General features: G+C 39.4%; 1 protein-coding gene across 2 annotated transcripts; it reads right to left on the bottom strand.

Annotated features, from left to right (window-relative positions):
- Positions 1–365: 365 nt before the first annotated feature.
- On the bottom strand, positions 366–24,095 carry LOC131231343 (bidirectional sugar transporter SWEET17-like). 2 transcript variants are annotated; one of them, XM_058227511.1, is made up of 6 exons: positions 23,946–24,093; positions 23,817–23,853; positions 23,075–23,285; positions 22,836–22,997; positions 20,259–20,378; positions 366–789 (listed from the first exon to the last, which is right to left on the bottom strand). In XM_058227511.1, exons 1-6 carry the CDS (start codon positions 23,977–23,979, stop codon positions 571–573), a joined length of 783 nt encoding a protein of 260 aa, XP_058083494.1. In that variant the 5' UTR covers positions 23,980–24,093; the 3' UTR covers positions 366–570. The 2 variants fall into 2 exon arrangements, with proteins under 2 accessions (XP_058083494.1, XP_058083495.1); XM_058227512.1 differs by lacking the exon at positions 366–789 and adding an exon at positions 827–1,089 and having other exon boundaries at positions 23,946–24,095.

Raw genomic sequence — 24,095 nt, 5'->3', positions numbered from 1 at the left:
ATGTTTATTGCTCTTTTTATTGATGGTCTTAGATTGCATATAGATGTGGTGTGGATGGGCCATGTGGTGGGAGATACCACATTATGAACATTTCTCCTTGCATGCTTGAAATAGGCCATCAACTCTCATATCCTTGATGAGAGAATCGTTATACTTGTTATGGTGGGTCCTCACCTTCTATGCCATCTTGATGTCGAGGTTAGTTCATGCCTATAATAAGAAAGTAAAACAGATAGACGACAAGGATCACATATGTACATTTCCCACTGCAAACTCATAGATTTTAACAGCACCAAAACCCTCTTGGATTTCATACATTTGGATTATGGTTTTAGGTGTAATTACGTACTAATTTTTCTCTCAAATAAACACCCTTCAAAAGTTATGAATAATTATTTACTCCCATTTACAAATATAATTGAAAAAACAATCACCCTCTTAATCAAACAAACCATTTAACTAAAAAATTGCACAATGCTAATACAATAATAGTAAATCTCCCAAAATGTGTGTGTACCATCTTCCCTTCGGGGCCGGTTGTGTAAGCCAGGGACATTCTTTTGCCATTTCTCAATAGGAAATAGAAGTCGAGGTGGGCTTTCCATCACTTTGGCTCCCCACATCGTAGGCTTTTTCCATGTCGATTCTGTGTCCTTCAGCGGACTGGATGAGCGGCTCGCTATTTTCTGTTGTGTCTTCTTTTCTGCCTTTTGCACCCTTAGTGTTCATGTATATTGCATAGAGGATCAATTGAGCTGTGCCTAATATGAAACCGATGCCATTCGGCACCTGCCAAAAAAAAATGCATACCATTATATTACATCAAACCTGATCGCTTGATATAGTCTTTGAGAAATATTGACTTTGGACGGTACCCATATGATTTTAAATACATAGAGGAACTAGCGATGAGTTCGGTTAATGAAGCTTGTGGTTGGGTGATTTGAAGCATTGATCTTATGATCACACTGTAGATGGACCACATCTTAAAATTTCGAGTGAAGAAGCCTTCCGTATACTTCTCCCAACTCCATCGAAGTCGCACTTGATATTCGGGAGTGTAGAAATTGTAAATGTGGCATATATTAACTGAAAAATAAACCAAATAAACTACATATCCCATGTCGCTAAGTCATAGTCACAAAATTAAATCTTATCCTCTAATTCAAGAAAACACTTGTTTTTTAAAATATGATTATTAGATATTTTTCATTTTCGACTGTCCAATAAAGATTGCCAATGTAATAGTCAGATAATGAAAAAACATAATATTTTGTTCATGATACATCTAAACTACGACCTATAATTTGGATAGTTTAATTTCACTTACTTTCATACCGCATATGCAATTTATAAAGAATTTCTAGTTACTTGTATATCATGCATCACACTTTGTCAAGGTATCAATTATTTTTTTTTGGGAGAAAAAGTTTAGCGTGTGGATGTGATTGGGTGCTACCCAAAGATAGGTTTAACTTGATAAGTGGGATAAGTGTTATTAGATTATGTTGGAACTTAAACATGAATGGCTAGGATTGTCTCTATAATTGTGGCCCTACTTGTATTTTCAACCGGTATGACTTCTCGAGAAAGGTCATTTCCATTCCAGGTGCGGCTTCCATGGATGAGGTGGGTGGGACGCCTGACTATGGAGCCCACCGTGATGTACGTGACTACATCCATGCCATCCATCTGAATTGAAAACTCATTTTAGGGCATGAAAAATAAAAGAAATCCAAATCTCAAATGGACCATATTACAGGAACAGTAGTAATTGACCATTAAAAACTTCCTATGGGTCACAAAAGCTTTGGATAAAGATGATATTTGTGAGGTGTCATCATATAGTTCTTTTTTTCCTTATCGCAAGGTTGGATGGCAAATAAATATTCCAATGGACTCCATAAAATTTTTAAGGGTGGGGATTCAATCATGCTGTTTCTTATGGTGTGGTCCAGCTAAGATTTGGGCATGCTTCTTTTTTGGCTCATGCCCTGAAATGAGCTTTCAAAAATGTTGGATGGTGTGGATTTAAGGCACGTACATCACTATGAGCCCCACAGTTAGGGGTTGCACGCACCTTAGATCCACTAAAGCCGTGCCCCTCCATTCCATAGGATCTACAACATGTGTTAACTTGAATCCCCCTTAAAAGCTGCAAGAGTTGATTGTCCTAATCATGCGATTATGGATAAGAAAAGAAGTGGTGCATATTGATTATAATTGAGGTCTAGTTATTGATTTAGACTACACATGATGTGAGGTCCACCGGGGAAGGATGAGAGAGAGAGGAGATGAAAGAGATGAGGGAAAGAGTAACATGTAAAATGACTTACATTGATAATTCTAATTATATTTATGAAAATTAAGAAAATAAGTACTTATGCAAGCATAATACCCTAAGATTATAATCCTAATGAGCATTCCGAATGCCTTTCATTAGAATAATGCATTAACCTATAGTGTGTTACTTTGTACAATCTATCAGTATGGCTATGATATGCTATCTAAATTGGCCCTTAATTAATGTAGCAAACCTATTGTCGTCATATTTTGGTCAACATATATGATCAATGTTATGCAAAACCACGACACAAGGTACTTCACAACAGATCCTCCACACCTTTGGAGGAGGTTGCCTGCCAAAGCATGGAGTCCAAGTGAGGACCGGTGGTAGACACCTTACTGCCTGGTTACGTGGCACTCCCCCCTGTTAGGCTAGCGTCCCTCAAGCACGTGGAATCACTCTTTTCCAGGCCCTAAGTGTGTAACTGATATATATTTACTCTGATGCCTATTTCTTTATCCAAAATTATCCTTTTACCTCTAAGATCACTAAGAATAACCAAAAAACTAAGTTTATATATATATATATATATATATATATATATATATATATATATATATATATATATATATATATATATATTATATATATATATATATATATATATATATATATATATCCCCATCAGCTCGAGCTGTGTGGGCCCCACTGTGATGTGTGTCGAACATCAACACCGTGCATTTGATGGGTCTCCTTTAGGTTATGGGATATCCCAAAATCAGCCATATACGGAACTCAAGTGGGCCATACCATCTAAAACTATGTGAAGACATGCCTAAAGCATATAAAAGCACTTGATGGGGTCCACCTGAGTCTTGGATGCGGCTGAAACTTGGTCTGACCCCTCATCCAAATGGGACACATACAGTGGATAGGCTGGATTTGTGAACCACATCTCGGAGGGCCAATAAATTATTATGAATTTTTTAATAGGAGCGTAACCCTCTCAATTGTTGTATGTGGTGTGGCCCACCCAAGTCATAGATTGACTTGATTTTTAAGACGTAGGCCTACGATGGAATGGTGCAACTGACTGATGGGTTAGATGTTCGAAACGCATCACAATGGGGCTCGCATTGACCTCATGGGACGAACCTGTGAGGTCGAGCACATAGTACCTTTTCCCATATATATATATATATATATATATATATATATATATATATATATATATATATATATATATATATATATATATATATTCTCACGACAACTCATGAGAACTTTTTGAGAACTCATCTTATATTATATGAGCACAAAATTTGAATGGTCCATGTGATGCAGTACCCTATGAAATCCCCAAAGATCAACTTTTACCCTGATCTAATGCTTTGGTAGGCTAAAGCAAAAGAAAATAGTTTCCTCCCTTGATTTGTCTCTCTTTGCTATGTCCCACAAGAGTTTTGGATCAAGTTAAAAGTTGGCCCCTAGGAGTTTCATGAGGGGCCGTATCGCATGGACCATTCAAATTTTGTGCCCATGACACGTTTGCGCACCTAAGAAAGCACACAGGTGAGCATTACTTATATGTGTGTGTGTGTGTGTGTGTGCGTGTGTGTGTGTGCGCGCGCGTGTGGATCATGTTGAAATTTGAGCTTTGGGGGTTTCATGGGGTGCCACATCACATGGACTGTTTGGATTTTTGACCCATGACACATGTGCAAAGGTGCGCAAGTGAGCATTCCTCTCTCTCTCTCTCTCTCTACGCAAACCCCACCACAAGTTTGCTATAATACATCTCAATGCATGCTATTTCTTAAATAAGGTCTATAACCATCAATGTTAGGATTGGGGTCATGATTTAATGATCTAAACCATTTTTATGATGAGCCTTACTATGGATTGGCAGTCCAAAAGAATTATTAAGATTGTAAACCCTACCAACGGACCACATAACAAAGGTTAAAGAGATGGCTAATATTTAAAAGAAAAGAATTAAGTCAAAAAATTTAATATTGAGACATGAGATTTTTTTTTTTTTTTTTCTTTATATATATGCCCACGCAAGGTGACTCGCTCCCATCATATAAATGGTTTGGACAGTTGTAGCATTACCACATGAAACTGTTAGTCTCAATGCAAAATAATAATACTCATAGATGTAATGTTACAAAACTCAACTCACTGATCCCATATTCAAATACGAACTTAAGGAAAAGAGGTTGCTAGAATACATCTTGGTGTATTGCAATATAACATGTAAGGACTTTATCCCTCAGGCCTAATTGGATTTGGGCTAAGTTGTATTGCGACTGGTAATTCATAGCATGCTCAAGCCTAGCTGACTCATGGGGATGTTGTTGTTGACTAGTTTTATTTTTTTTTAAATGTGATATATGTGTGTGTGTGTGTGTGTGTGTGTGTGTGTGTGTGGAAAGTGGTATAATGAGGTGGACCTCATGGGAACTTCCATGAGGTCAAGCTGTGTGGTCCCCACCATGATGTGTGTCGAACATCTTTCCCATCAGTTAGAGAGGGCTTACCCTCCCATTAAAACATTCATAATCATTTATTGGGCCCACCGAGATATGGTTCACAGATTCAGATCATTCATTGTGTGTGGATGAGGGGTCAAACCAAGTTTTAGCCGCATCCAAAACTTAGATAGGCCCCACCAAGTACGATATAATGGCCCACCTAAGTTCCATATACAGCTGATTTTTGAGATATCCCATAACCTAAAGGGGACCCATCAAATGCACGGTGTTGATGTTCGACACACATCACAGTGGGGCCCACACAGCTCGACCTCACGGAAAGTTCCCATGAGGTTGACATCATAGTACCATTTCCATATATATATATATATATATTTATCAACACCCTTGTTCACAAAATAATTATGTAATTGTTGACAAAGATTTGAAGTTTTAGGCCATATTTCAATGATATGTTTCATTCATATATATGATGGCTTTGGCCTTGTTTGGTGAGTCCCATCATATACTTTGACATCAAAACTATTGTTTGGATGATCAAAACCCTCACTTTCACATCAAAACTTCTATATTGAAGTATTATATTTATTTGATCATTTGACTTTAATCTTTTTGAGATGGACTCTCTACTTAACATTCAAATAATCAACTCTACCTAACATTCAAATAATCAACGGGCTGAAAATTACAAAATGATATTTTTGTTTTGGTTTCTCTCATCAACTGTGACACCCATTAGGTTTAGTTCATTGAAAAGAACGGTGACCCAACGGCTAAAGTCGATCTACCTTGTTACAATACGTTGGAATGTATTCTACCAAAGCTCCTTGAGAAGAGGAATACTACTGGGGTTTCCTACAACAAAAGTAGTACTGTCTAGTACTGTCTAGGGCTACAAGTTGGAGTCATGTTGGGTCAGATTGGATCCGGAATTTGGGTTGGGCACCTGGGGCTGGAATTATGGTGGGGTCCAACCCGTCCCAGCCATGCATGTTGCACTTCTATATGTTCGACATAGGCTAGTGGGGCCCACTTGTGGGCTACTGCATGGGTCCCATGAGGTTTAGTCTTGTTTTTTTTTTTTTTTTTTTAATAATCATTTTTTCTTTCATTATAAATTCAACTTTAAATGAAGATTTAGATAAGAAAATAAGAAAATATCATATAATTTCTAGTATCATTCAAACTCTTTATCACCAAATAATTTATGATCTTATCCAAACTCTTCATCCTTCCCTAAAAATGAAAAGAAGTTCTCTGATAAACGATACATCAAGTAACAACAGGAATAAAACCATCGGATCTTAGGGTTCACTCGTCTGCACGGCTTCCAGTGATGTCTTGGATACATGGGACCTAACCTTGGGATATCGAATGATGTTTCGATGATCCAAACTATTTATCTGATGGGCCTCCCTCTCGACGTGGAACATTTGAAAACAAACTCAGGTTGAAATATTTCAACCCTACGGTCATTTAACTCTTTTTGTTTGAATATAGATCATATCCTTAACTGTTGTTTTTTAGGCTATTGATCAGGTTTCTTAAGATCTTACAATCTTGAAGATTTTTGAGGAATCCACCCTCCATGATGAGGCCCACCATCTAAACGGTTTGGATCATTGAAACATATCCCGTATCCACAGGAATAGCCCAGCGTATCCTATAATAAGAGGTGAGGACAGATCGCAGCTAACCCCATCTACCCTTCCTGTTTTCCACACCACAAAGCCTAAAGAAAATGTGTTAGTTCAACACCTCATGTTAAAGGAATTTTGGCGGCGACAGAGGCTTATAAAAACACAAAGACAAACAAAAACATCACTATCTTTGAAGAGTATACTTCGCATAGGGAGATTTCACCCCTACCATCTAATAGACTTTACAGTCGTATACAACTAACAATAGCCCAAGATATCCATCAGGTGGGGAGAACTGTGACTGGCCTGATTAATGGTCTGGATCTCTTACACCTGTGCCATCTTAGAAGATTTCCCGGGAAGATTGATAATAATTAAATTATACATGCAATTTCAATTTGCTTGTCACACGTGTACCAAATAAGAATTATTCAGTATCTTAACGTGGATAGGGCATGCACCAAAATAATAATAATAATAATAATACTTCCTAAATGATCCTAACCGTAGATTGGATGTTCTTTTGACCATTGACCATCAACCGTACGTTGGATTTGTTTTTTGGGCCCGTACATTGAAAACTCTTAGCCTGAGTATTGTACAATACCACTGTTGGGATCCTATGCAGCTTAATCACATATAATATAGATAGGGCAATGGTGAGGCTCTCTCTTACTTTACACATCATGGCACGCACTTCAATTTTGAAAGCGCAAAAATAGTGGGTCCCACGTAGATTTGTAATATATTCAAAATAATATTTAAATTGTTTTGGTTTCTAATTAATAAAAAAATCGTAATGAAATTCAAACCATCCACTCACCATCATTATCATCTAAGACTTGTACCAATTAATTGGAGTTGTCCACACAAATCTTACTATGACATTCCACTCTATCAAGGGCCATAACTATTAGAAAATCCATGGATTGTTTAAAAAGGGATTTTATTATAGGAGAACTTAATCATGTAAGAGACTTATCTCAATCTCTTCGTGTAATTTCTGTGTAATTGTATCTATTTAAAAGAAGCAATATAAATGGAAGTTTATTGTATGAGTCATGACTGCTTTTAATAACTTAGGTAGAACATAGTTTATGAAGTCTTTTTTTGCTGTCGTACCTGTGTCTTTTTGGGCCTTTCCTTTGTCCTTTTAGAGCCTTCACCTCGGCACCAGCTTATTTCTAACAAACCCCTTCTAATTTTTAATTATGTCCAACTAGTGGAGTCATTAGGATCTAAGGCGTATTCCCCATCTAGAGTAGGTGCGATATTTTGGAGGTTTATATTATATTTCAGGGACATGTATGGTAGGCACCTCATGTGTATCAAAGTGGGATACACACCAAGATAAGGCAGGTAGGTGCGACCATCATGTGTGTCACCACATGAATTCAAGAGTTTCTAGGTATGATGTCCATTGTTTTTTATGGTGCAGTCGGCCTAATGATTGTATAGACTTGATTTTGAGGCATCCATCATCATGGTGGGACTCATTTGATGCAAGAATTAAATAGTATATGTTGAGACTCAAAAATTGCATAATTTCCTCCATTTATATCTTGGTTTTATGAACATGAATCGGCTTAATGTTCTATTTTACTCATGTTTATGTTGCAAGATGAATTAAGAGCTTGGATTGAAAAGGGTACTAAAAACATAGATTTGATATTCAAGAATCACCAAGGCAAGGATGGATCTTAGGAGACCAAGATTAAAGAATTCACATGTTAAAGATCTAAGAAAATCAAGTGAGGAAAGAGAATCAAAGATTTGAAGTGAAGAAAAGGAATCCTAAAATCGTCCTGAAAAAGCATATTCTGAAATTCTGGGTCATTTTGTGAAATTACGTAGAGTAAAGTTTATTTTGAAAAACTGTGCAGAGTGAAGTCTATTTTAACAAACTGCATAAATTTGAGGTAGTTTCTAGAGTTTTCCAATCAGGTGCGAAAGTTAGAGTTCATCACTTATAAATAGACCTTCTTAGGACATTCCTAAGCATTATTTAAAGCATTCAATGGCAAGATCTAAGGTTTTTTCTAGGGTTTTTAGATCTTTACAAGTTTTTCTTTTTAGATCTTTCTTTATTTATTTTTCTTGCTTTTCTTATTGCTTTTAATTTCTGTAATTTAATTATATATGTTTTTTTAAGTTCCCTCTAGCTCAAGCTAGAAGGGAAGCACGTTGGTTTAATGTTTTTATAGTTATGATGATTGATTGTTTTAATAATGAGAAAAATGGTGAATGCATGTTATCAGTTGTTTAGGTTTAGTTTTTTATTCTCATCTGAGATCCATATGTTTCCATCATATGAGATCCACATTGATGGATAGGCTTACCATAGATCAATTAGATTTCCTAGATAGGAGAGGTTCTCAACCTGTTATATTTCTTTGATATTCATTATCGCATGGATATTGAATTCTTAAAATCACTAGTGCTTGAGAATATATATCAATGGTGTAAATCCATAATTGTCTAATCTGTTATATCATTTATTTAAAATATTTAAACTGTTTTATTTTTCGATTAAGCTAACCATAGTGCTCAGATCCTAATTGTATTATCTAAGTCATCATAATTTTAGAACATTAACCTAGTGTGGAACTTTGAAACTTGGGTGTTGTTTTAATTCAGTTGAATTACATCCATTTAAAACTCTCAAAATCAAATCATTAGTTTAGTTTTTATTACTTAGTTTGTTTTGTATTTGATTTTCTCATTCTCGCAATTCATCTCCCTATGGGATCGACCCTGTATTCATAGGATATTACTTTTAAACCTCTGCATTTAGAGGCAAGCAATCAGTATATACAAAACATGGTGGACTCGAGACAAACAATTGAATAACATTTACACATGCAACTAGGCATCGAGTCAAGTTAGGCTAAGTTAGGACCGATCCAACTTGATCCGGTTTTAAAATAGACCTAACTCAAACTTGACCAAAACTCGGTACCAAGTTTGGCATGCCTGAACCGATATGATTCCGAGTCTGGCTTGGACTAATCCGGACTTGAGTCTAACCCGGTCACAACTACTGAGTCGGGTCGAGTCGGCATAGAGTTAGGTTGGGTGCAACAGGTATCCACGGGCTAAAATCACAACTCAAAACCTAGGTGCACCTGCCAAAATTGCAGCCTCTCCATCAACTACACAACATTTCAAATATGAAACGTCAAATTTGAGATTTTTTTTTATATGTACGAGTTGAGTTTCAGATCAAGTCGAGTCAGTAACAAGTTAGATTTCAAGTCGAGTCAAGTTGAGTTACTGGGTGATCCGAACTTGACTTGGTTTGAGTTCGAATTGGATGAAGTCTTGTAACGTCTTGGATTTTCATTGTTTTAGATTTTCAAAAACCCTTGAAATTTTTTTATTATATAATTAACTTATATTATCACTTACTGACTATTAACACTCAATGTTTGTTTATACGCGGGTGATACCAGTAAAGAACCGCACAAATCTGATTAATCAACCATAGGAAGCCAACGAATCCAGCCGATCACTTAAATACTGAGTTTAGCCACATGATTTACTCACACAGAGCCTAAATCTAGCTGACCTATCGTTAATTAGTCATGACAATTACAACTAAATAAAGACCTACTAAAATTCGAGATAACTAGTGGTCAGATCTTAATTAACAAACCAAATTGACCCCGTATCCTTTTAGCCTAAGAATTGACGGTTTATGGTAATTATAATTGAATCATTATTTTCGCTAGTTGCGAATAGGCAACACTATGAACTTAGTTAATCCAAACCCTTATAATTATGCACAAGAAATCTCGCTACTCAATTCATTTCAGAAATGTCTTGATTATCCAAACAAGCTCTAGATCACTTATTAATGGGCTACTAAACCCAACGCTATAGAAATATATTCGTCTTAGTGGGCTTGACGTCCATCGTGTGACATCGAGCTAATATTGCATCTCGAATCGTTCAACTTGGCCTCGCAAGTCGAGTGCCTGGGTTGTGTGAATACCTTATATAAAAATATGGAACTTAAGTAAAATAAGTTCATTTGTTCTTTCACAAAATTATAACTTTCAGACCATCAATTCACGACCAAAGTCGAGGTATCGACTAAAGATATTTCCCTAAACATATCCGTAAGCCGCTTCCCCGATCGATTATTGGTAACCATTAAATAGACTTCTAATCATATCTGTCGATCGACGCATCTAAATAGCGGGTCAATCATATCCATAATAAATCATCATTAGAGCTAACTATCTTACGGTGTATATCGATATGTACACCCCATAGTGAGCCTTAGAGGTTAGAAAAACCCTTCCATAGGGCTAGTATAATAAAAACCTAGCCCTTAGGGTCATTTGCATAACTTCTGGAACTATATAAGACCTCCATTCGGGCACCCCATTTCTCCATACGAATTTTGCCCAAGAAGGAAAGAAAGAAAGAGAGAAGAAGGGAGATCTTGTGAGGGAGATCTTGGGGTGTTCTTGATGGATTTCCTTCGATCAAGCCCAAGCTTCGACCGTTCTTCTACATCGAATTCATCCTACTAATGATCGGGAGGTAAGAAACAAACTCTACTTTCCAACTTAGGCTTGTATACATTAAATTGCATAAACCTCACCTAGTTGCTTTGAAATTGATGTAAGAATTGTCTTTCCCAAAATTCTTAACCCTAGGAGCTCAAGATTAGAGATTTCTTCTTAAAAGTGCAAACCATTATCCCTAGGTTACTTTTTATCGACCCTTGAGGGTCTTAGTTAATGATCTTTTATGGTAAATGTTTTATTGCTTGATAACATGTCCATATTCCGAGTTTTATTACAACATGTGTGGTTAGTCATTTATTAATGTTTATGTGTTTGATAAAATGTCTAAGTGATTAAAAGTGTTGATCTATTGATGCTCACATGCTTGATGGAATGCCTAGGTAGATGTGTGCTTTTATTGATGCTTAAATGTTTAATAAAAAATGCCTAAGTACATGTGTGATTCTATCAATGCTCAGGTGTTTGATAAATTGCATAAGTGGTTGTGTTGTGCTAATGATGCTCACATATTTGATGAAGTGTCTAAGTGACTATGTTGTTAAATCTATGCTATGACGACATAATGAATTGTTAAGTTGTAGTGATACTTAGGTTACTTACAACGTTGGGAAAGCCGCCTAACCGCCTGAACTAAGGGGTGGCCCGAGTTAGGTCGGTCACCCTAAACTTGTTCGATCGACCTAGGTCAAATACGGACAACCGACAGGAGATGGACTACACGGGATGATCACACCCATTCCCGGTTGTGCCGGAGTTCTCTAAGTCAATCGAATTAGACTAATAATCGACTGACCATATGTGTTCACAATGTATGGCAACATCAAATAGAATCTAGGATACCCCGTTTCCATTGAATGAGTCTACTTTTAACTATTAGTGGTATGATCCATAAGACTCATGGGTCGAGCATGGTGGTATGGGACACCGTTTTCAAGCTGTCGGCCTACAATGGGGTGATGAGCCTCCTCGTAGTGAGCAATGAGCAATCAAGAAGGCTATGAGTCTAGTGCATCCAATTATAATGATGTCGCGACCGCTTCACATTTGTATTTGGGTGATGACTCTTATATCATTTATGGGCGTTTTCCACCCATCGATGGGCTGCCTAACCCTGTGCGTTTGGGCCGTATCATCCGGGTCCTTAGTGATCAGTCGAGCCAGTTGGTTGGGCCAGTGTTAGCCTCACATTGATTGAGGAGTTGTCGTCTGGGTGGTAAACCCACCCATCGATGGGCCGCCTAACCCTGCGTGTCTGGACTATGTCATTCGGGTCCTTGATGTGGGATCGGTCGGGCCAGTGTTAGCCTCACATGGATTGGGGAGTTGTCATCTAGGTGATAAACCTAAATACGGATAAAGGGACATAGGTAAGGAGCCGCTTCAGTCACCCCGAGCCTGGTGATTCAGTTGAGACTAGGATAAAATAAGGATACCCTAGCTTCGCCAATATACTAAATGAATTAAACTTAATAATTACTCGACTAACATACGCATTAATCGCATTGCATTAGATAGGATGTGGTGATTTGGCATTGGAGTCGCGTGATGAGAGAGTGTTGACATTTGTGAAATAGGCATTGAAGTCGCTTGTAAGGGAGTGTTAGATTATGAGGTGCATACATCATTTCATAATCTCATTCATACATTTAACAAGAGTATTTAAAAAATGTTTGATTTCTTGTTTTATTATTACCTGCGCTGATTAGGTTGATAACATGTGTAACTTAGAACTAATGGAAACACTGAGCTAGCTACTCACTCCCACCTGAGACAGTGCTTTAAAACACCAACCAGGCATATCATTGATGCAGGTACTAGTGAGACCTCAGACAAGTAGGCTTATATTGGGTTGTGTCAATGCCATTATATTTTGGAGAATTGGGCGTAAACTGAAAGCTTTACACTTTGACCGTCTTGGGTATGTATATTGTGGCTTATATAATCCCCATTTTGAGGGATTATCACCATGAAAATTATATTTTTAACTGTTAACTATATTATTCTGAATCTTTCGTTATCTCTACCATGCTTTGGATCCGCTAAGTGAATTGCGTTACTCTGATTATCCCTGTGCGGAATGAACGTGAATCTGAATGAGGTCACATGTGCATTCTCATTGGGTTAATACCCAGGAACCCAGGATCGGGGTCTCCATACTCGGGTGCTGATTTTCAGGGCATTACAAGTCTACTCAATTTGGATTGACTCACCCATTCTGCTCGAATCGAGTCGAGTCTAAACAAGTTAAATGAGTTGATTACCAAGTCGACGTTTGCGCGCAATCCTAAGCCAGTCCCGCACACCGACGTCGGCTCGATCCGAAACTTATGTCTTAGCGACCGCGTTGCCGCCGCGGTTCCGATGCCGCGACTCTCGCACCGAACCGATACCCAGGCAAGAAGATGTCGATCTGCGTTTATTCCAAAGAAACACCGCGCGTTGTCGATTTCGAGGGAATCTCTACAATCAGTCCCATCAATCAACCATAAATGCATCCCTTATCCCAAGTACAACAACCCATTCCCTCTTTTTCAAAAGTCCACCCTCTTTCCACCTCACCATTCCTCTTTTTCCCATTTTCAACAACAACCATACCCCTTTTTTAAAATTTTCAACCCAACCCATCACCCATCCATATCATCTCTCTCTCTCTCTCTCATTTCTCAAATCTCCCAAGCAACATCCCACGTTCAAGCTTCCTCTCTCCCAAACTACAAGTGTGGCCCACCCTCTCATCTTTCATCCACACCATCAAAACCTCATCAACCTCCATCAAAGTTGAAGGCAAGGAGCTTAGGAGCCCAATGTAGCAAGGAGAAGGCCTAAAGGTGGGTGATCTACCGTTGTTTTAAATTTTAAAGGCCACTTGTTGTGGGACCCACTTGATGTATGAGTTGTATCAATGGAGGGCCCATAGTGGCGGGGTCCCTCCTCTCCATCACTGTCTCTCTAGTTTTTCTCTCTCTCTCTCTCTCTCTCTCTCTCTCTCTCTCTCTCTATCTCTCCATTGTGATGGTGAAGATCCACACCATCCACTGTTAAAATGGGCCCAATGCCTTCTTATTATATGATATATTTCATATAATATATATATGATATGTAATATAATATATATTATATATATATAATATAGAATATATATACATATATATTATATTATATGTATACTTGGTGGGCCACATCCACGTGGGACCCACCACATTTATGTGAATATACACTGGACGTGCTATTGGCCGAACAATGAAGTGTAAACTGACATGGGGTGTACTAACGAGCTAGCCATAAGGAGAAAGAAATGGTGGGCCACTCATGCAGCCCCACCTTGATGTATACATATAATCTAAGCCGTCTATCCCTTCCCAGATCATTTTAGCCGTTGAGCCAAAATTTGGGACTAATCTAATAATCAAGCGGGCCATACCATAGGAAATGGTGATCCTACCTTCGATTTACTCCCTAATGCTCCCGTATATCAAAAATAACCTAATATTGGACTCTATGGGTTTCAGATCGAGCCACGTGGACCAACGCCGGAGTGGATCTTACTCGATGTGGGCCCACTGTGGAAAACGCATTAAAAATGATATTTTCAAAAAAAAAAGAAGCAAAGAATAGATTGATCCAAGAGTGCGCGGTGGCTGTCAGAGGACGGGCGGACGGACCGAGCAGCCCTCACGGCCCTACTGTGACCCCACCTTGATGCTTTTCGACCATCAACACCATGCATTTGATGGGTCCCCTCGGACCAGTCGTCCATCCCAAAAATCAGCCGTAAACAGAACTCAGGCAGGCCATACCATCTAAAATCATGAGAAGACATGCCTAAAACATATAAAATCATTTGGTGGGGCCTACTTGAGTTTTGGATGTTGCTGAAACTTGGTATGGACCGTCAGTCAGGTGGGACTCGCATAATGGGTGGGCTGGATTTGTGTACCACATTTTGGTGGGCCCCACGTCCACCCCAAGGTCCAGTGACCTTATAAACAGGTTGGACGCCAAATGAGCATCACGGTGGGCTCCCTGCCCACGTGACCTCATCAACAGGTTAGATGAAAAATAAACATTTCGGTGGGCCCTCCCTGACCGCGTGGCCCTGTGAACGGGTTGGGTGCAAATAAACATTCCAGTGGGCCCCTGGTCCACATGACCCTCATCAATAGGTTGGATGAAAAATAAACATTACAGTGGGCCCTATCCAGGCCCACGTGACCTTATGAATAGATTGGATGATAAATAAATATTACAGTGGGCCCTACCCTGGTCCACATGACCTTATGAACAGTTGGTTGGAAAATAAACATTATATTGGGCCCTAGGCAGTAAACATTATGGTAGGCCCCACATGGGACCCACTTATGTATGTATTGTAAACCATACCCTCCATTAGAGTGGGCTCCATCATGATGCATATGTTTCATCCAACTGTCCAACTACTTTGGAGATAATTTAAGGCCCACCTTGATATGTATATACGAGACTCATGTATGAGGCCCATTTGATGTACTGAGGCCCATAGGTCAAGGCCCAATAAGACGTACATAAGGCCCAATGTAGTGTAAATCCACCATGTTATATGTATTGATTTTGTAACGAGCCACGCCTTGGGAGCAATGCTTGTTTTTGACGTCCACATTAAATGGATAATGTTGGTTAAATGTCCGCATTATGACTCTCCCTAAGGCCCACCGATAGGCCCATACTGTGGTAAGTAGGCCGCCTAGGCCCATCTCCGTTATACACAGAGCCCATCACTATATAACATGCTTAGATAGATCCATGATTCATGATCATTCGCATCATATGTATGCCTCGATGTGAGGAGTGACCGATCATAGCATATGCCTTCTGACAGATTGTGGGCTACCGATAGGTGGAGTTGCCCCATATAAATGCATAGTACACGCAGGACCATGACTGATAGTATAATTCATGCACTTGCATTTGTGTGATTGTAGTTCGTATGCCCTAGCGACATCGTGGTCATACTCCATGCAACATCGTGGATGGGGGTGATACCGAAAATGTTTGTTCTAGATACGGGCGCCATAGATGTCCCCGGGTGAAAATTTCTAAACCCGATGGTACCAGGGATGACTCCAACGCGAGACCGAGTGGATATGTGAGCGCATGAGGGCCGAATATCAGTAGGCCGCGTCTCCCACCGTGTCGTAGTCGGTTGGAAATGAGTGTGGCCTTACTCGCCCGAGAGTAAGGGGCAATACTAGGCTGAGTTTACCGACTCGCGAATGGGTCCGCTATCGACATGACGGATAGGTATTGGCAGACTATTGGTCAGGCGAATAGTGAGGTTTCTTACGCTCACTTGGACTGTGCGGCTAAGAGAGCGATAGTGACATTTGGAGTGTACTGAACCCCGGCGATTATCCAGAATGAGAACTGTACTGATACATGTTGAGGATTGGCATGCTTGAGTTGCATCTCGCATCGCATGGCCGTGTTATGGCCGATGACATTTATATCTTGCACAGCATAGCCTTGGTATGGCTGATTACATTCATGTACTCATCACCATGACTCCGCATTACTCTGATCTTGCATTCTGAGCACGCTTATATTGCGCACGCAGGTGATGCCATGACGCAGTCGCAGCCATAGTCTTGCAGTTGGAGCGTGCAGCCGAGCTTCTAGAGTTTTGTTTCTTTCGTTACGTTGTATTTTTCCTTTCTGACGCATTGTACTCAAAAGTTTTTATCATAGTGGATTTTGTGGTGGTGTTCTTGTGGTTATTGTTTGTGGGTTATGCTTTTATTATGCTCATTATGAATCAGACTGATGATTATAAATCCTCCTTGTAGTATCCCAGGATCTGAACTTGGGTTAATACCCAGGAACCCAGGATCGGGGTCTCCATACTCGGGTGCTGATTTTCAGGGCATTACAAGTCTACTCAATTTGGATTGACTCACCCATTCTGCTCGAATCGAGTCGAGTCTAAACAAGTTAAATGAGTTGATTACCAAGTCGAGTCATCTCATGCCCGGCTCTATTAACACATAAGTGAATAAGTTCGATGCATATCAATAGCTTTTACACCAAGGTTAATTGGTAACCTTTTGAAGTATGTGAATGAGTTGTAGAAAAAGCTGCTTCTACAAAAGTTTTTTTCCCAGGTTTAAGGATCAATTGCAAGAGCATAGCTTCTATTTCTTTAAGGGCTTGTTTGAATTTTCAATTCTATGATAAATACCATGTAAATGAGTAATAATTATTTCATTAGGTACTTACAGCACTGTTACGAATGCTTGATTTGACCAACTGCTCTTTGGATGCAAAAACTGAGAAGGACAAAATATTTGTGGGTCTCACCATGATGCATGTTTCTTATCCACACCGTTCAGCCATTATGTCAGCTGAATTTATGGCATGAGCCAAAAAATGAGGCACATCCAAAGCTCAAGTGGACCACGCTATGGGGAAAAGGGAATTGAACACTTATCGTTAAAAAACTCTTGGGGCCACTGTTTCTTTTGGTGTGGGCCACTTGAGTGTTGGATCTGCTCATTTTTTAGCTCATGCCTCAAAATATTGTGGTAAAATGGATGGACGAAGTAGATGTATAATACACATCACCTTGGGGTTCACAAATTTAAACTAACTCTTTTGAAATGAATTCGTTTGATTTTCAAACAGCATGAAATGGTAATAATTACCCATTTACTTGCTATTCACACGAGCTTTCAAAAATCAGATAGGCCCTAATAGATACGCTTGTTTTGTTGACCTTTAATAAATAAATAATTTTGAATGAAACTGCGGGCAAATCCATAAATCTATAATGTGAGGATTTGCCTCTTCTTTTTTTTCACACACACCACCACATACTCAAGCCGTAGTGGGATTCCACCACCTATGGGTACTCGAACCCTTGACCATGTGTTGAAACTCCTGAGAGTGTACCACTGGAGCAAGGGCAAGGACCCAGGATTTGCCATTCAACGAGGAAGTGACACACCAAACTCAAGCCATTCAAAACATACGTGGGACACAACAAGGGCATGACTGTGCATTGCTCTCAGTGGTGTGGCCCACTTCTACCTGAGCTTGGGACCCACTTTTTTTTTTTTACACACGCACACACCCCCACAAACTCACGCCATAGTGGGATTTCACCACCTATGGATGCTCGAACCCTTGACCGGGTGTTAAAACTCCCGAGAGTCTACCACCCGAGCAAGAGTAAGGATCCAGCTTGGGACCCACATGATTCTTAGGATATGTGGTGAATGTCACGAGGTGCACAAGATGCATGATTTGAGTTCTACATGTGGACCCTACCTTGTCTTGATAATTATTGTACTTTCAAACGTATGTGATCATTTCTCAAGATGATAAAGATGTGTTTTGTTTGAGCATGAAAGATGGGGTCCCTTACTCTTGCTCGGGTGGTAGACTCTGAGGAGCTTCCATAGGTGGTGAAATTCCACTAGCGTGAGTGTGTGGGGGTGCGTGTGCGTGTGTTAAATAAATAAACAAATAAATAAAAGCACGAAAGATGGGAATGACGGTGATATGTAGGGCATGTCAGTAACAGTTAAAGTAAGACCGATATTCTACCACAGCACTAAACTTTATCATAATAAGTTACTTTCTAGCTCTCCACATAATGCATAACCACGGGGATACAGGCAATATTCAACTGACTGACGAGTAAGTGAGCTTGAATGATGATCCCTTGTAGATAGATAAAACTCAGGAAAGACACAAAAAACAAAAAACAAAAAATATATGAAATCTAGGTCTTAGAATATATGGCTGATATTTTTTTCATTTTTGAAAAAGTTAGAAATTCTGATATATGATATATGAAGTGTAAGACTCTTTAAGTGCAAGACTCTTATTAGGTGAGCCACATATGATCATCGGTTTAGATCAAACCGTTGAATTATTCAGATTGAGTGATTTAGTAGGTCTTATTATAGTTGTAAACATTGTAAATAGGTTTAAAGCAGGACGCTTAATAACTGTGTATAGGGACCATGATTCAAGCGTCCTGCTTTAAACCTATTTACAATTATCACAATTGTAGTAAGGTTTACTGAATTACTCAATATGAATAATCCAATGATCTAATCTAAACCGATGATCATGTATAGCCTACTTGATAAGTGTATTAATTACATGAAGTGTTGATATATATTGATTTTTAATATATTTTAATAAAAATATTATTATATATATATATAAAAGGTTTTCAAAATACCTTTTTCTTATGTGTTGGGAATAGTCTCACATTAAAAAAAGGATAAGAAAGTTTTTTAGTATAAATGTGGAGAGTGGAGTATTATAATATTTACCTACATGGTCCAAGGAGAATGGAGTGGCACTGGAACACCTGCGCTCGGGCTCGGCCTCGGTCACGGGTTCGATGCGAGGGCGTGAGTATGTGAGGTAGTGTGGCTGTAAAGGCGCTAGTGGTACACTTTGCACTTTACACGTCCGACTGAAAAAAGAGTCGTTACAGGGAGGTGTAACTACTCATGCATTTAATTGTTGACCATGTAGAAATGGCTGCATGTAGCTAGCCCAACAGATAGAAACAGCTAGTCAGTGTCTTACAACGGTCAGAAACAGCTGTAAGCAGTAGCCATTACACTACATGCACAACAGCTAGAAACTGTCAATAACGGCTAGTTTCTCCCAACAGTTAGAAAATGATCAATTGGATTTATTTCCCTGCACCATAACTCTCAACCACCATTGCCTATATAAACTAAGCCTGGATGGGTTTCCAATCCATCACAACTCACTCCAGCAGAATTCATACGAACCACAACAACTCCTATAGATCAGAAATTTTCAGTAAGACAGCAAGGTTCATCTGAACCATTGCCTGAAGATCAGACCAGCAGTGTAGTCGAGAACAGTTCATCTGAGCCATTTGCAGAAGGACTGACTGATGCAGTGGTCTTATTCACATTTCTTCTTCTCTTTTCTTTTATTTCTACTAGAAATTGTGTAACAGAGTTCTAGTAGTAGATTTTCGTGTTTGCTCAATGCAGATCCACATCAGGCTCGTCGTATTCTAGAAGCGATTTGCCTGTAACCTTTCAGCATACTCAATCTAGTTGACTATGGACAAATTACGCTTTAAGTACAGCGTTCCATACATGCTTTAGCCTGTCCTGATTTCATATCATTTATCAGCTTTTTATAATTTACAAAAAATCATTATTTCTTTATTATTCTCAACATGAAGTCCAAGAAAAGATTATCAAAGACCGATTTATTTAGAAAGTGAAAGCAAATATAGAAGAGAGTGTAAGGAACTTACTCCAACGAAGAAGTCTTTTTCAAGATATGAATAGAAGGTCCAAACGGCTCCGTTGAGAAAGAGAAAGAAGGAGAGTAAAAAAGGCATGTATTCCACACTCTTGGTAGCAATCACCGTTTTCTGTAACAGCAACGCGACATTGAGAGCGTTAGACGCCACATATTTCCAGGGCCATCAACCTCCAACCCAGGAGGCCTTATCTGGACATGACGGTCCACATATTAAATGAATTCTCTTGCATTGCCGGAAGAGACAATTACATACATTCGGACGTATGAAAGTTACTATTAAGTTTAAGCTTGGTGGGGCCCACCATGATAATTAATGTATGAGTGCCATCCAATCCATTCATCAGGTGGGTAACAGTGGGTTACATGGAGGGGTATGATGACCACCGTAGACAGTTCCAGATGGAATTTGGGGTACATCGTGTTGTGTATATGACATCGAACCCATTCATCATGTGTGACCCACTGAGATGAAGCGAAAATCCAAAAAGATCAGGTCACTCTAAAACTCAGGTGGGCCACGCCACATGAATATATAGGTTTTACGGTTGTATATTGTTTCCATTCCTCTGTCCCACCTGAATTTTGGGTCAGGATGATTTTTAGGATGTACGGTGAACATGAGGAGGTCCATTAGATGCATGGTTTCGATTCTGCGGGTGACCCAGCTTGGACATGTGCTCCTTACCGTACGTACGAATGTATGGGATTATTCTCATCCCTTACGGGGGAACATCTTATATCATGCAACGTAGAAATTGGGTTTTTTACACACACACACACACACACAAAAGACAGTTGTAGCAAATTGATCCAGAAATTTCTGGTAGATGGTCTGACAAAAGAGATATATGTGATACTCTGGCAGAGTAAGATGGATGATAGACATGCACTTATAAATTACTAAGAAATTGCAAACAAGGAATCCGAGTAATTGAAATTAACTGCCCAAATTATGGTCCCCAGTTTATATGTATCATGAACCAAAGATTGTGTTTATTCGATTAGCTGACTATCTGACTGGTGGGTACTGATTGGACGGTTAGAAATGAAAATAGCTAAAGGTCTACTTCAAGAAACAAGTGTCCACGAATCAGAGGCTAGGATTCTTCGACCAATCTGATTTTGGAAGACCGTAATTTCCATAATTTAGGCAGCTCAATCTAAGTAGTTAGGTGAGCCCACAAGCGTGTGGGATTACAGCGAGGGGGAGTGGATTGGGTCGGGTCAGAGTGTCCGACCAGATCTGTGTAGGACCACCATGATGTATTTGTTTATCCACGCCGTCTATTCCTTTTCTCAGATCATATTAAAGTATGGGCCAAAAAATGAAGTAGATCCAGTGCTCTAATGGACCACACAAAATAATAAGTTTAGGTTGCATTAAATGCACAGAGCGTTAAATGCAGGAGTCATCTTTTGTATAGTCCACTAGAGTGTTGGATCAGCCTCATTTTTGGGCCCATACATTAGCATGATCTGTACATTAGCATGATCTTTAAAAAGGGATGGACGGTGTGGATAACCAGAATAATCACGGTGACCCCTTAACAGATCTAGTCGGACGATTAAAGGTCCGACCGGGGTCCGACGCGGTCTGCCTACCAGGGAAGGCGTTCAACAGGCCGGGCCCGGGATAGGTCTCGGCCCGCATTTTAAACTGTTTCGGGCCGGACAGTCGGGCCGGTCCTTTTTAAAATTCTAATCTTCAGGACCATTGACACCCTACAATGGAGAGAGAGAATGAGCGAGACTTTTATAAAGCAATAGAGCTTTGCTAACCCCACCGTGCGTGTATAGTACAAAATGTGTACTCGCCATACCCTTGCACCATGGCACATCAGTAAAAGATCTCATCCGTCGATCAGAGGGGTTGCCGATATGTAGATACCGTGGTCCAAGAACCAAGCAGATTTATTGGCTAGATTGTCCATATTTATTGAAACAAATGTATGGATGAGAATGTTTTCTACCCTTTCTAACTGTTTCTAATCCTGTGGCTCAATCACTTTGTGGAAAATCTTTATTTTTTGGAAATAACATCTAGACAATCAGACCTACCTGATGGACGGCTTCGATTTTTCATTTGCCGGCCATGGTGGCACATGTGGTGACGGGTAGATGGTGTGCAATGTACATGCGTGTGTACTAAGCAAAACTCTAACCAATAATTCCAACCAGAAATATCTTTTTAACAAATTACACTGCGGTAGTTTGAAATCATTTCCCTAACTGAAGTAGATGACCTTCTGCTTGAAGAGAAATTGTAGGGTCCTGATACACCTACTCCGTACAAGTAAGGCCCATTCTTGGTGATCCAGACGGTTGATCTGGCAGGCCCCATGTGGATAGGCAATGCCCAAAATCTAACAGATTAGGAGGTCATCCTTATAACCATCTAACTGAAGACCAGTGATTAAACGGTTAGGATCGTCCAATCTGGGATATCTTTGAGTCATTCCCATAAACACTGGGGCCCATTAGACCAATGGCCTGGAAACCATTCATTTTCTGATGCAATTGGACCTCATACTTCCTATTCCAAAGGGAAGGAATGACAGATACTCACCATGGCGGCAAGAGGTGAACCATAGAAAAATAGACTCAGTCCTGCACACATGAATCCAATCACAGTCACACGTAGGCTCCCGTGCATTGCCAAACGTGTGGTCAAGATCACTCCGCCGAGAAACCCCACATCCAAAATCCCTACCAATATCGCTGTTTTTATCTGAAAGACATGGAAGAAGAATCCGATCATAACAACAATTACGATCATGATGATGATGATGATGATGATGAATGTACCCTTGTTCGGGAAGGCGCGTAGATGAGAAATAAGCTAACGTAGATCAGTTCAAGAACAATGCCAACGCTGTTTACTGTCGCGATCAGTAGGCCGCCGGGCTTCGTTACACCATAGTATGTCCATAACGATGTGCTCAGGAGAGTGCAAACATAAGGAAGGCTATCAAAATCCTCCGTCGATCTGTTCCTCACCACTCGCCAGAACGTAGATCTAACATCACCACACAAAAAAAATGAAATAAAAATTGTAGAATTACACAGTGCATACCCTACTTCATGGTCCACAACAATGGAATTGACAATAGATATGAAAAACCCATTATCATGAATTATCTAAACCATATCATGACATGCCCTATTATGCTAATTTCATGCCTTATCATGATGTAGATCACAATGACTCTATGCATACATGAAACAAAACTCATGGATTGTAGATCATGGCATGATACAACCATATTAATCAGAGTTAGAAAATATATGGGTACGATTTCATTAAAAAATCACAATAAATCCCTGGATAGAACTTCATTAGATCATGGGATGCTCTCTTTTGCTAATAGCATATGCCTCATGCATGATGTATAGAAATGATATGATGCATCATGAAACAGAACCCATGATCATGAATCATGGAATGTATGAAATAGCATGCTACAAACATAATCAGACCTAGAAAATACATGGTTACAAATTATTCAAAAATTGCAACAAACCCCTTGGGAGGAACTTTCTTACATACATGGGAGAAGCAAAGACAAGCACAGAAATCACATTGCCTGAAAGAAAAAGCAAAGCTTATAAGCATATGTGCATGTACAAAACATGGAGAGGGGGTTTTTTGCAATTTCATGAAGATTGTAATTCTCACCCACAACTCCTACAATGAAACTGAGTGCATGCATGTTTGGAATGTTTTGGAAAGATTGGAAGAAAGAGGAGAGGAGAGGAAAGGAGAGTAAAAGGAAAGAGGGTCTTCTTTCTTTTTCTATTTTTGGTGGTGTTGGGATATTAATAAACG

The sequence above is a fragment of the Magnolia sinica genome, chromosome 17 (assembly GCF_029962835.1).
Source record: "Magnolia sinica isolate HGM2019 chromosome 17, MsV1, whole genome shotgun sequence".
Lineage (NCBI taxonomy): Eukaryota > Viridiplantae > Streptophyta > Magnoliopsida > Magnoliales > Magnoliaceae > Magnolia > Magnolia sinica.
The sequence above is the reverse complement of the archived record's forward strand: the minus strand, read 5'-3'. Positions and strand labels throughout refer to the sequence as shown.

Bases quoted from the DNA above. Each gene is read 5' to 3' on its own strand.
- LOC131231343 (XM_058227511.1), bottom strand. From the start codon at position 23,979: ATGCATGCACTCAGTTTCATTGTAGGAGTTGTGG. The intron at 23,854-23,945 runs GTGAGAATTACA...TTTTTCTTTCAG, and splicing joins TTTCATTGTAGGAGTTGTGG to GCAATGTGATTTCTGTGCTT. The intron at 22,998-23,074 runs GTACATTCATCA...CATGTCTTTCAG, and splicing joins ACGCGCCTTCCCGAACAAGG to ATAAAAACAGCGATATTGGT.